General features: G+C 32.6%; 1 protein-coding gene across 1 annotated transcript; it reads left to right on the top strand.

Annotated features, from left to right (window-relative positions):
* Positions 1-6616: 6616 nt before the first annotated feature.
* On the top strand, positions 6617-12368 carry Phum_PHUM399540 (uncharacterized protein; the record flags this gene model as incomplete). Its single annotated transcript, XM_002428701.1, has 11 exons — positions 6617-6709; positions 6960-7098; positions 9221-9604; positions 9701-9867; positions 9989-10248; positions 10323-10821; positions 10940-11137; positions 11245-11430; positions 11533-11720; positions 11833-12090; positions 12206-12368. 11 exons carry the CDS (start codon positions 6617-6619, stop codon positions 12366-12368), a joined length of 2535 nt encoding a protein of 844 aa, XP_002428746.1.
* Between the last annotated feature and the right edge of the window lie 1003 nt (positions 12369-13371).

Here is a 13371-nt window from a genome sequence, read left to right as displayed (position 1 = left end):
TTTTTTTTTTCGAATAACGAACCGAGGGTAAAAAAAAAAATTATCGATCGTTATTTATTTTTCTTTGTGACGTCATACTCACAAACGTTTATCTACCCAAATAAAATCACTTAAGAGGAAAAAAAGAATTTCGTTTTTTTTTTTTTTTTTAAAGTTGGCAAACATGAGTTTTCGACCGATACTCTCAATCAATGACAAAAAAAAAAAAATAAATCAATCAAAAGTTAGAAAAAAGGAAAAAACGAATGATCTTTTCTCTCTTTCTTTTTCTCTCTCTCTCTCTTTCGAAAAAAGTGAAATAAAATAATAATAATAATAATAAGAAAGCTATTAGTTAATTAAAAACAATAATAATAATAATAATGATGATAATAACAATAATTTTTAGTTTTTTTACGCGAGGAAACGTGAGAAAAAAAAAATTTTTTTTTTTTTTCGGGGGGTTTCCCAACCTGAAATTTTAATTATTATTATCATTATTAATTTGTTTTTTAAGCGTAAAACAAAAAAAAAACCGGGGGTAAAATTATTATTATTATTTTAAAATTAAAAAAGGTCGGTTAAAGTGAAAATTAATAATAATAATAATAATAATAATAGTTAACGAATAAATTTTCCCGCGTTTTTTTTTTTTTTAATTTAAATTTAAATTTAAATTTTTTAATATTAACGTGAAAAGACATAAAAAAAAAAAAAAAAATCCAGCTGAGTGCTTCGAGTTTAATTTGATTGACGACGTGAATTCATTTCACGTCGTAATTTATACGTACAAATTTAAGGATCTAATCTTTTCCTACTTTCTCTCCCTCGGGAAAACTAACTGGATTATTATTATTATTAACTGGAAAATTATTAATTTCCCCCCTCCCCCCAAAAAAAAAAAAAAAGAAAAACAAATTTTAAATTTTCCCAAAAAAATCTTTCAAAAATCGCCATCGTCGTTTGAAAACGCAAGAAAAAAAGGAAAAAAATTTTCCAGATTTTTTTTTTTTTAAATTTCCAGCACCGGAGGAAAATCTACGGTGGGAGGGGGGAGGTAGCGGGAAAGGCCGGGAGAGAGAGGGGGAAGTGGAGGGGAGGGGCGTAAAAAAAAATTTTCGTTTTCATCCAACTTTGGTGGAATATAAAATAATAAAAAAATTTATCAATAATTTACGTGAATTTTTTTTTTCTTTTTTGTTGTTTGTTGTTGTTGTTTGTTGTTTGTTGTTGTTATTTATGAAATATTCATGACGACTTCATTTTTATCAAAACCAAATAAAAAAAAAAAAAAAAAGTTTAAAACAAACAAACAAACAAACAAAAAATGATTTTTATACGATAATAAAATTAAACAAATGAATATATAAATTTGAAATTTTTTTTTTCGTGATAAAATTATTATTATTATTATTAATACGAAAACTAAAAGTGAGAGAGAGAGAGAGAGAGAGAGAGAGAGAGCAAAAGACAGAAAGAAAGAAAGAAAGAGAGAGAGAGAGAGAGATATAGAGAAAACAAAGTAAAATTGAAAATTTTATTTCCAATTAAAAGAAAAACTTTGTTCTAAATTCAATTTTCAAATATTTTCGGTGGGTTAATAATGATAATAATACTAATAATACTATTAATAATAATAATAATAGTATTAAGGGAATACAGAACGAGTTAAAAACGTTGCAAAAAAATTTTCTAAAATTTTAAAACGCGAACGTACGAAAAACGGGGAAAACTTTTCACTCTCTACTTTTACCTAAAATAAAAAAAAAAAAAAAAAATCTTTTTCTTTCGACTAGCATAAATAAATAATTTTTAACAACAAAAACGAAAAAAAAAAAAAAATGGGAAAATGGGAAAAATGGGAAAAATGTTTATTGCGTTGGAAAAAAAAAAAAAAAAGGTGAGAATAAAAAGAGAGGAAGAAAAAAAAGTAAACACGCGCACACACACACACACGGGTCACGTTTTAATGTTTTTTTTTTTGTTTTTTGTTTTGTTTTGTTTGTTTCACATAAAATGTTAAAAAGTTTTTTAAAAAAAATTTTCTCGCCATATCCCTTTTTTTTTAAAGGGGGGGGGGTGGAGGGTAGGTAGAAGGAGGAGGAAACCATCCCATCACTAACGTTTTCCTTTTCAATGTCTTAATCTCTCACCTTCTCTCTCACTCTCTCTTTTTCTCTTCCTCTTTCTCTCCCCATCTCTCCCCATCTCTCTCTCTCTCTTTTTGTTTCTCTCTCTCTCTCTCTCTCAAAAAAATGATGATTTTTTCTTATGACACTCATTTATTTAAAAATTTACGATAATTACGATGGTCTAAACCTTTTATTATTATTATTATTATTATCATTATTATTAAATTCTCATCACGAAGGGTATAAATAATTTTTTTAACGCCCTTTTGTAAAATCACAGCGTGGTATTAAAATAATAATATTCGGACGACAATTTAATACCCCCGCTCGTATAACCCGAACGGAATAATAATAATAATAATAATAATAATGATAATACTACTAACGACGACTACGACTATGGCTAAAATAAAACAAAAGACAGAGAAAGAGAGAGAAAGAGACAGAGACAGAGAAAGAGATTTATCGATGATTTACGAGAATGGAATCAAGTGGAAAAGCTCGAAACAATGGAAAACCCGAGTTAGGTGGGTGGAAGGGGGAGGTGAGAAGTGAGGGGAGAGAGAGAAAGGGGAAGAGGAGGGGAAACAAATAAAAAAAATAAAATAAAACGAAACGAAATCCTTTTGTCAAAACTTGGGTTAACAACCGAACAATAAACGAACGGATTTTTTTTTAACCGGACCCAAACAAACACCCATTACGTAAACATACAATTCGAACGTTCTTTTCCCCCCCCTTCCCTCCCTCTCTCTCTATCTCTTTCTATCGTGTTTCTTCCCTCCCCTCCCCATCTCCTCCCGCGTACGATTAAAAAATTATAATTTAAAAAAATATTTTAAAAAATTTTTTTGTCGGTATCGATCGAAAACTGGAAAAGAATTCTTTCCCTCCGCCCCCTACCCCTTCTCACCCCTTGATAAAAATAAAAAAAAATCCGGGGAGTTTATTACAATTATCATCATCATTATCATCATCATTATTATTATTATTAATTTTTTTTACCCCCCCTTTTTTTTTTAAATTGAATAAAAACGTTAAGTAAAGTGCGTTCTTTTTCCTTTTTTCTTTTTTTTTTTTTTTTTTAATTTTTCTTCTGCTTTTTTTCCCCCTCCCTTCTCGTTTATTTATTTATTTACTTATTTTTTTCTTCTGCTTTTTCCCTCCTCCCCCCCCAACTTATTATTTTTAAGAAGAAGAAAAAGAATAAAGAGAAAAAGAAGAAGAAAAAAAAAACGATTTGTCTTGTAAATAAATAAATAAATAAAAAATCTTTACGAAATGGAAAAAAAAAAAATGATGATGATAATAATAATAATAATAATATTTTTTTTTTTAATTCTCACGGTTGCCTCCCACCTCCCTCCCCCCTTTACATTTTCTCTCTCTCTCCCCCCCATAAAATGGTTTCCTTTCATTTTTAATTAAATTCTTTTTGAGAAAATTAGAAAGAAAACTTTTTTTTTTTTTCCAGGTTTTCTTGATTTTCTTGATTTTCTTTTTTTTTTTTTTTTTTTGTTTTTAAATTTTCATTCTTTTCTTTTCTAAAATTTTTCATTTTTTACTAAAATGTGTGCGCGTATTTACAACCCCCCCCCCGATTTTTTTTTTACCGCTTTTCCCGATAACGAATACGAGTATTAGTATGTCGGAAAACATTCTGGAACGTAAAACAAAACAAATTTATAAAAATTTTCCGCCGTTAAAAGAATAAAAAAAAAAAAGTTTCAATTAACTTAATTAAAAAGGGAAAGAAAAGAAAAGAAAAGAAAAGAAAAGAAAAGAAAAGAAAAGAAAAGAAAAAAGGAAAAAATTCAAATGATTAATATCGTCATCACTTAACTTGGAAAGAGAGAGAAAACTTTTCCCCCGTCCCCCCTCCCTCCCCCAGTTTTCCTAAAACTTTATTTTCAAACCCAAGGAAATATATCTTCTTCTCCTTTTTAAAACTTTTTCCCTTCGGGTGACCCAAACAAATAAGAAGAAAAATGGGAGGAAAAAAAGGAAAAAAAACCGCAAGAAAATTTTTTTTCCTTTTACAAGAAAATTCGTCGTTTGTTGCACGCGAAAGAGAAGAAAAAACAAAAAAAAAAAAAAGAAAGAAAAATTTATTTCCACAGAAAAACGGGTTAAAATGTGAAAATAATTTTTTTTTTTTTCCCCCATTCGATATCGTTCCTCCTTCTGGAAGGAAAAAAAAAAAAATGGATGAAATTATATCGACGGCAAACGACCGTAAAAATAAAATTTTCTGCCTCCCCTTATCCCCCCACTCACATCCTCTCACTCCCCGATTTCCTATTCATTTTTTTAACAAAAAAAAAATTTTCATATCGCGTTACGAAACCAAATAATAATAATAATAATAATAATAATAATAATAATAATAATCCAAATTTAAGAGGAAGTGGGAACGGAAAAACCTGGACAAAATTTAAAAATATTATATAAACGCTTGAGATATTGATGTGGAAAGCAGACGAAATTGGTTAAGACGTGGAAAAATCAAGGCGGAAACGGAAACGTTCGTCACTTCTGCTCAGAACCAAGCCTTGCGAATATACGACTACCAGAAAGCAATTCATAAGGACCGCAGATTTGGCAATCACAATCGGAAACAATCGAACATTTAATTTCCGGTTGTTCGATATACGCAAAACGTGAACACCAATAGAAAGGCACAATAAAATCTGTAAATATCTCAACTGGAATGACTAGTCAAGGAATGGTACGACCACATTCTAACTCCCCGGTTACGACAGTGGGTCCACGCAAGGTTCTGTCTTGCCAACAAACCGGATATCATACAGAAAGATGATGTAAACTAATTGAAGTATCCGTACCGGCGGAAAGAAACACGAGACAAAGGCAAAGAAGCGGAAATAGCGAGGATGTGGGGAAGACACCGTACCGGAAATGACGTTACGGCCCACATTCTTCGATAGCACTACCGATATTCCGGCATTTATCCAGCAATTCCTGAGGAATCGTCGGGTAAAACCTGGAATAAATGTTTAAAAACTCCGACTACTACTCGGTATCCTGTCGCGTTCGAGAGAGTGAAAATAATAATAATAATAATAATAATAATAGTCGAAACTAAAACCCCGAAAGTGAAAAACTTTAGTCGAAATTAATTATTAAAGTGGCAATTATAATTTTTCAACGTTAATGTTTCCATAGAGAATTTAAACAAACGCTATCGCGACGATGAGAACGACGACGACGACGGCGATGATTATTAATATTATTATTATTATTTTAAAGTTTTCCCCCTCAAGTGTGTAAACAAAATAATAATAACATAACATACAACAACAACAACAACCAAGTGATATAAATTGTTTCTTTCCCGTTTATTATTATTATTATTATTATTTTTTATTTTTTTAATACAAAAACCAACCGACTTAATTAAATATTCAATTTTCCAGTAAAATAATAATAATGAAAATGAAAAAAAAAAAATTCTAATAATTTTATTCATAATTTTTTTTACCGGAGAAAAAATTATCATTATTATTATTATCATTATTATTATTATTATTAAAGAAAATTAAACTTTTTTTTTTTTTTCTCGTAACGGTTTTTCAAAACGGAAAATTATCACGTTTCGTACTCCCGAGTACTTGATAAGTTAAACACGTTTCTATACAAAACACACACACGATCGTGTCACCAGATTAATTATTTCAATTATGATTTTTTTTTATAACGGATACGAAAAAACGATCGATGATGACGTACACACACCCACACGCACACGCACACGCACACGCACACGCACGCACGCTCGAATATAAAAATACAAAATAATAGTAATAATAATGGTGGTGGAAAAATTTTGAAAAACACCTTGAAAAATTATTATTATTATCGATACAATTTTTTCGTAATATCGAATTCGATCGTGCAAAATAACAACAGACGACGACAAAAACTTATTATTTTTATTATTTTTCCCTCTCGTATTTTTCTCAAAGGAAAAAAAAAAAAAACGAAAAAAGAAAAAAAATTCGAGTGTTGCAAACTATTGAAAAACAAAAAATACAATAAAGAAAAAAATCACTCGACATATTTTTTTTTTCTTCTGCTTCTTCGACGTGCATACTCTCTTTCTCTCTCTCTCTCTCCCTCTCACTCACTCGCTTTGATGTTTATATTTACATTATAAAATTAAATCATCCTTATTATTATTATTATTTATTTTTTTTATCTTTTCTTTTAATTTATTTTTTTTTCCAATAACGTTTTAAAATAAAATAAGTGCTTAATAATAATAATAATAATAATAATAAATAATAAATAATAAATAATAATAATAATAAATAATAATAATAATAATAATTTTTCCAAAGTGTTTTGAAAACTTTCTCTCCCTCGTGCCCCTCGTGCTCCCCGTGACCCTCCCCCTCCGTGTCCGTGTTTTTTAGTTTCGATTATTATTATTATTATTTTGTTTTCAATCATTTGGCTTTAAAAAAAGGTTTAAGGTTTTAAACAAAATGGTTATCACGTGTAAAAAACCTTGCAAAAAGAAAAGGTCGACATTGTTGACCGTCGAACAACTGGTCGATATTGCACTGGGAACTCCGGAGGTAAATTAAAACCTTTTTCCTTTTATATTATTATTATTATTATTATTACTCGATTAAATTTCGTTATTCAAAAAAAAACAAAATGTCTGCCATTATTTTTTGTCCGAGTACCACCGATACAATTAAATACATTTCTGTCTTTTCCTTTTTTTTTTTTTTTTTTTTTTTGCCTTTCACGGACGGAAGGGAAGAGAAAAAAGGTTGTCGACAGATCATTTTTCAACTTTTTCCAACCTTTTTTTCTTTTTAGGTAGGCGCGGTTAATTTCAACGTACTTCACGCGCTCATACACGTCATAATACAACAATTGAACATACAAAAATGTTTGGTCGAATTCAAAGGCTACGATTCGGAGAGAATGGAAGGAATCATACTGACGGCAAAACCAGGTAATTTTTCTCACGTGTGTGCGTGCGTGCGTGTGTGTGTGCGGGGTGTGCGTGTGCGCGCGCGTGTGCGTGCACGGGGCGTCATCTAATGCCACGAATCCCATTAATAAAATGGATTCGGAATAAAGACAATTTTTTCTTTCATATCCATTCGTATTTTATGCAAATTCGTTTCGAATATATTTATTATCTTATTTTTATCCGTGCTTGTGTACACAAACCGCACGCGCACGTACCCACACACACACACGCACGCACGCACAATCCATTATTAAAGAGAAAAGAGAGAGAGAGAGAGAGAATTTTTTTTTCTCTTTTTTTCCTTTCATTTTTTTTTTTAATGGGAAAACTTTAGAATTTGACATTTGAAACGCTTTTGTGCTTTTTCTTACCATTATTATTATTATTATCATCGTCGTCGTCGTCGGGGATTTTATTGTCGAAATATTATTATTATTATTATTATTATTATTTTTCCTATACCTTAATCCTATTTTTATAGCATTTTTCGATTTCGATTTAAATTATTTTCACGAAGAAAGACAAAAAATAAATCGTTTTTTTTTTTTTTTAAATTTATAAAACGCGCGCGTTTTTTTTTTTTTTCAAATTTTGAAAAAATCGATCGCGCCAAAATTTTTTTTTTTTTTTTTTTCGTATTTTTTCACTCGGATAATTTTTCATCCGCCATTTTTTTTTTTTTTCCCTTAAAATCTTTTCTTTTATTTGTGTTCGCCGTAGGTAAATTCTCGAGTTAATTTTTTATTCCCGTAAAAAAAAAAAAAAAAAAAAAAAAAAAATTCAAAGGAAAATAAAAAAGGAAAGAAGTTTTTTTTTCCTTTGATTTTTTCCTTTGATAATTGAACTTTTTTTCTCTCTTTACCGAGACGTTTAATTAACAACGACAATAACAACGACCGTGGAAACCCGATGCCATTTTTCCCCCCCCCCTCTTTTTTCCCTTTTCCTTTTCCTTTTATTTCAAAGGAAATAATTATTCTGACAAAGTATTAAAAAGGAAACGGGGAAAATTCTTTTTTGTGCGATGATCAAATTTATCAAATCATATTCAAATAAGAAAATTATCATCGTCTTACGCACGCGCGCGCGTTTTATTTTTCATTTTATCATCATCATTATTATTATTATTATTATTCCCACGCGTTTATTTTTTTATCCCTTTTCTAGAAAGTTCGATCGAACGCACGCGTATTACACGCGTATTAAATAATAATTTTTTTTTTTAATCACTTTCTCACACGCTCTTTCCCTCTTTTATTTCCCATTGTAAATTTTCCATTATACATTACCACACACATATATATATATATATATTTCTCTCTTAAATAATAATGATAATAATAATGATAATAATAATAATAATAATAATAATGATGATGATTAATTATCACGAACTATATCATTTATCGTTTGGGTTAAACGTCAAACGAAACTTTTAGAACAATGCAAAAAAAAAAAAATTTATTTTCTATTCTCTCCATTCCTCCATCCCTCCCTACCTCCCCCTCCCCACGCCTCGTTTTTCGGGATTTAAAACGGGAGATTTATTCATTTTGCAAAACGTCGACAAAAATTTAACGGTTTTTTTTTTTTTTCAAAAAAAAAAATTATTTTTAACGTTTGTTTGTTTCTTTTCGTGTAAAAAAAAAAAAAAAAAAAATTCAGGGCGTACAACAAAAAAAAAAAAAAAAATTAGGGGGGGGGCGGGGGGGGCAATATTACATTGCATGACCGACGGTGGTGTTCGTTCTCCACATACGACTCACATATACCAAACTTTGTGTTTGACTAAATATAAAAATAGATTTATTTTAATTTTAATTAAAATTTTTTTTTTTGTTCTAGAACTTTACAAGAAGGGTGTCTTCTTCCTCCCCCCTCCTCCCCCTCCTCCTCCTCCCCCTGCCACCACTGCATCCTGTTTTTAGTCACAAATAAAATAAATTTATAATTATCTATAAATAAATATTTGACTGACTCTCTTTCTTTTCGTCTTCTCCTTCTTCTTAGCCATTTTAATTTAACTGATTTAGACGAAGGACATAAATTTTTTTTTTTTTTTTAGTCTCCACGTTTTCGACTCTTTTTTTATTTTTTACAGGTCCTATTATAAAATTATCCGAATACATGATCGACTCGAGCGGAAAACAAAATGGCGTACCTGGGAAAACTTCAAAGCGAGAAAACGACAACGATCGCGAAGACGGGGATAAGGATCAATCGGCGTCCGGACCGGACGGTCCGCAATCCGTTCAATTCAAAAAATCACCGCCTTGCTATTGCAACATGAATAAAAGAAAACTACCCGGAGACGATGATAAAGATGACGAAGAGGGAGACAAAAAGAAATCCGCCGCTCTCGCGAAAGACAAAAAAACTCCCGATAAAAAACCGAAAAAAGATGACGAGCGACAAACCAACGAAGATGTCGCCGAACCCGAAGCGAAAAAAATCAAAGAATATAAAAAAAGTTGCCCGTGCAAAGGTAAGTCGGTATCGCGCCCCTTTCCTATTCCCTACTACCCCCCCTTCCCCCCGCGTTCGACCGATGACAACTCGTTTTAATTTTCTTATTTTGCAGTATCGAAGGAAAAGGAAACATTTTTGATCGATGAGGATGTTAAAGCCGCGACTTCTTCCTATTACGGTTCCGACAGCGAAAATTGTCAAACGATTGTGAGAGTCGAACCCGTGGGTGAAAAATGCAACAGTTGGAGAACTAGACCCGCTCTTGCTCACGAGAGTATGGTACAGCTCGAGCAGAAGGTGAGTTTTTTTATTTTTTTTTTTTTTACACCACGTGATCACACACCACGTGATCCCACATCATGAGTTAATTTGTACGTAATTCGAATGATTACTCGGTCAGGTAGCTATGCTACAAGATGCTTTCGAAGCTCTCGAACGAATGCCGACGAACGAAGAAATTAAAAAACGTGCGGCTCCGGGTGGTCCGAACCAACCCACACCCGTTAAAGACCTTTGGCAATTTTTCAACCTTTCGAAAAGAGTCGAATGTTGCGAAGACAGCATCGATAAACTCACGACCCTCATAGAAGATGTTTTAAAGGAAAATTCCAACTTTAAGGAAGCCATGATAGTCATAGCAGACGCAGTCGACGAAGTCGAGTGAGTAAACAGGTTTATCATCATTATCATCGAAATTCACCGCCATTAGTACACATTTTGAATTTGAATTTTAGGTGTGCCGTACTCTCGGGGAAAACAACGTGTTTCACGTCTATACAAGCGCAAACGAATAATCCCTTTACGGTCGTCGCTCAGGATAACAACAGAGATAAACCCTCGGTATCGTTTCAACGGGAAGACGCCACCAGCGGTGGCACCAACACCAACAACACCACCACCACCACCACGACCGCCGCGACCACTTCGAAATGTCTCGAAGGACCTTGTCTCGAAGATAAAAATGGTGGAAAAGATGGACAAACGAGTTCCGGTAATAAAAATCAAACCGGGGGTCAGGACACGGAGGGAGATGAAAATCAAAAATCGTCCGAGGGTTTAAATAGTAATGTCAACAGCGAGGGAAATATCGTGCAGCAAATCGGTATCGGACCTGAATTTTTCAAAATGCCCGCCCCCCAAAAATTTTGCGTTTTGAAGGGAGCCATCGATTGCCTTATACATCAATTTAAAAATTTCAACGAGACTCTTCCGGTGAATCAAATTGCATCCAAAGTAAGTAAGTAATATACCCGAATTCACGAATTAAGAAGGGGGAGGGGGGGAGGGAAAAAAAAAAGTACGTGTCATTCTTTTTATTCTTCTTCCACTTTTTTTTTTTTTTTTTTTTTAGCTCTGCGCTTTGGTGAGCGTTCAAAAACAATTGGACGGATTGGAAAAAGAATGGAGAAGTTTTGCCGAGACGTTTGGCGAAGAGGGAGCCATGAGCGTGCACGCGGACATGGAAACATTTAAAAACGAATTGACTAATTTGAACGGTTCGTTTAAACAATTATCGGTGGATAAACAAGAAATCGAATTGAATATAAAGGTGACGTCACGATTTCTTTCACACTTACTCCCCTCCTGCCACGTTATAAAATCAACCTTTTTAACCTTTGTTTTTCCCTTCCCTTCCCCTCCCTCCTCCCCAAATAGGGTCTCTTAAGCGAGATTGAATATTTGAGACGTACGAAAGTCGATACGGAAATAATGGAAGATATGCTTGCGGAAAAAGCGGATGCATCCGTCGTTAATAAAAAAGTATCACACGATCAATTCGATGCCGCTTGCGACGATTTGACAAAAGGATTAGACGGAGCCCTTGAAAAACTCATGCAGCAAGTTAGTGAGAGAAACGAATCGAATCGATAATCGATCGATACATCGAATCGAATCGATAATAAAAACGTTTTTAAAAAATTTTTTTTTTTTTTTTTTTTAAAGGAAGCCATGTGGAACGAAGCGTGGGAAGAACTACACAAAGACGTTGATAACAAATTGGACAAAAACGAAATAATGCCGTTGAAAGAATTCATAAATAAAAAATTGAAATGTTTGCAAGATAAATTGAAACAATTGACTCAGTTGAAAAAAGATGCGGAAGCTGCCGGAACGAAAACTCGAATACTCAGGTTCGTTGATTGTTTTTTCGTTATACGTCATCATCAGGAATACCAACAAAACAAAAACAAAAACAAAATTTTTTCCCTTTTTTTTCTTCTTTTCGGTTGGCAAACATCGCAGGAACTTGAATTGCATTGCGTGCGACGCGGACGCCATCATGAAAATGGACAACATGTCGAGTTATCGATGTCCCCCACTTCCCCCCTCGAAAACGATTAAACCCATTTTGGCATTCGAACTCGAAAACGTGAGAAAAGCGATGAAAAAAGGACCGTGTAAGGGTACGACACACGTCGAGGAAGCCATAGCGGACGCGCAGAGAAAACTCGGAGGAATACCGCTGACTCAAAAAGAAATAGTCGAGAGCAAAGTGTCCAAGTGAGAATTTTATTTCTGCTGACACGACTCGCTCCTCTTCTCACCCCCTTTATTAAAAAAAAAATTTTTTAAATTACAGGTTGACTCATTTCTGCAATCGGTATTGCGGCGGAAGTCACACCGTGACTACGGCACAACAACGTGTCACCAGAATCGGTCACTTCCTCACGGAATTCGGTCCCCAGGCCATGTCGATTATCGAAGCCGAATCGACAAATCCATTTAGTAATCAGCCTCAAACTTCGACATCCATAGATTTGCAAAAACCTTGCGTTTAAGCATGCGATCGCGAATGGAATTTTTTTATTATTTTTTTTTTTATTTTTTATTTATTTCTTATTTATCGAATATATACATATATACGTATACGTAAACGTTTTTTACACATTTGGATTTCTGAACGCGCACCTTCCCAGCACACCCGCACACCCGCACTCATTTATTTTTACCTTTGAATAAATTCCCCTTTTTATTAAATCAAAAGAAGAAAAAAGACTCGACTCATCATTATTTTTTATCTCACAAAAAACGTATTAAATAACTCGAGATCTTAATTTACAAAAAAAAAAAATATTAAATAATTTTATACGGTTAATTAATATAATAATAATAATAATAATAATAATAATAATAATAGACGTGGATGAGAGATGAAACGAAAGGAAAAAAATCTAAAAATACGACGACGCACTCGTTATAAAAAACGTGTCGCGTTTAGGACTCGTATAAAAAAAAAAAAAAAAAAATTTTGTTTCACGACATAAGCTTTGAGATGACTCAAGATGGAAGACGACGACATCGTTAATAAAAAATTTTATTCATTTTAAACGAAACAACCGTTAAAAAAAAAAAAAAGGGTAACAGCGACAAATGTCGTCATTAAAGTATGAAAATAATAATAATAATAGTTATGACGACGATAATTTTTTTTAATAAAATTTTGTAACAGTTTTCAACCACCTTTGATTAGAAAAAAAAAAAAGTTGGATTTATTATTGTTATTAATCTTTCGACAACAACAAACAACAACAACAAAAAATTTTACAACCCTTAAAACGAGGTCGGTTGGTCGGTTGGTTGGTTGGCAACCCTTCTCAAATTAAAAAGAAAATTTTTTAATCTCTTATTGATGCCTTTTTCTCTCTCTCTCTCTCTCTCTCTCTCTTTCTTTCCCCTCTCTCTTTCCTCCCCCTCTCTCTTTCTTTCCCTCCCTCTCTCTCTCTCTTGATTTTTTCCGCTCGTTTAAAGAAAATCAACATGAGTGTCATCATCATCATCATC

The sequence above is a fragment of the Pediculus humanus genome, genomic scaffold (assembly GCF_000006295.1).
Source record: "Pediculus humanus corporis 1103172107910 genomic scaffold, whole genome shotgun sequence".
NCBI lineage: Eukaryota > Metazoa > Arthropoda > Insecta > Psocodea > Pediculidae > Pediculus > Pediculus humanus.
The sequence above is the reverse complement of the archived record's forward strand: the minus strand, read 5'-3'. Positions and strand labels throughout refer to the sequence as shown.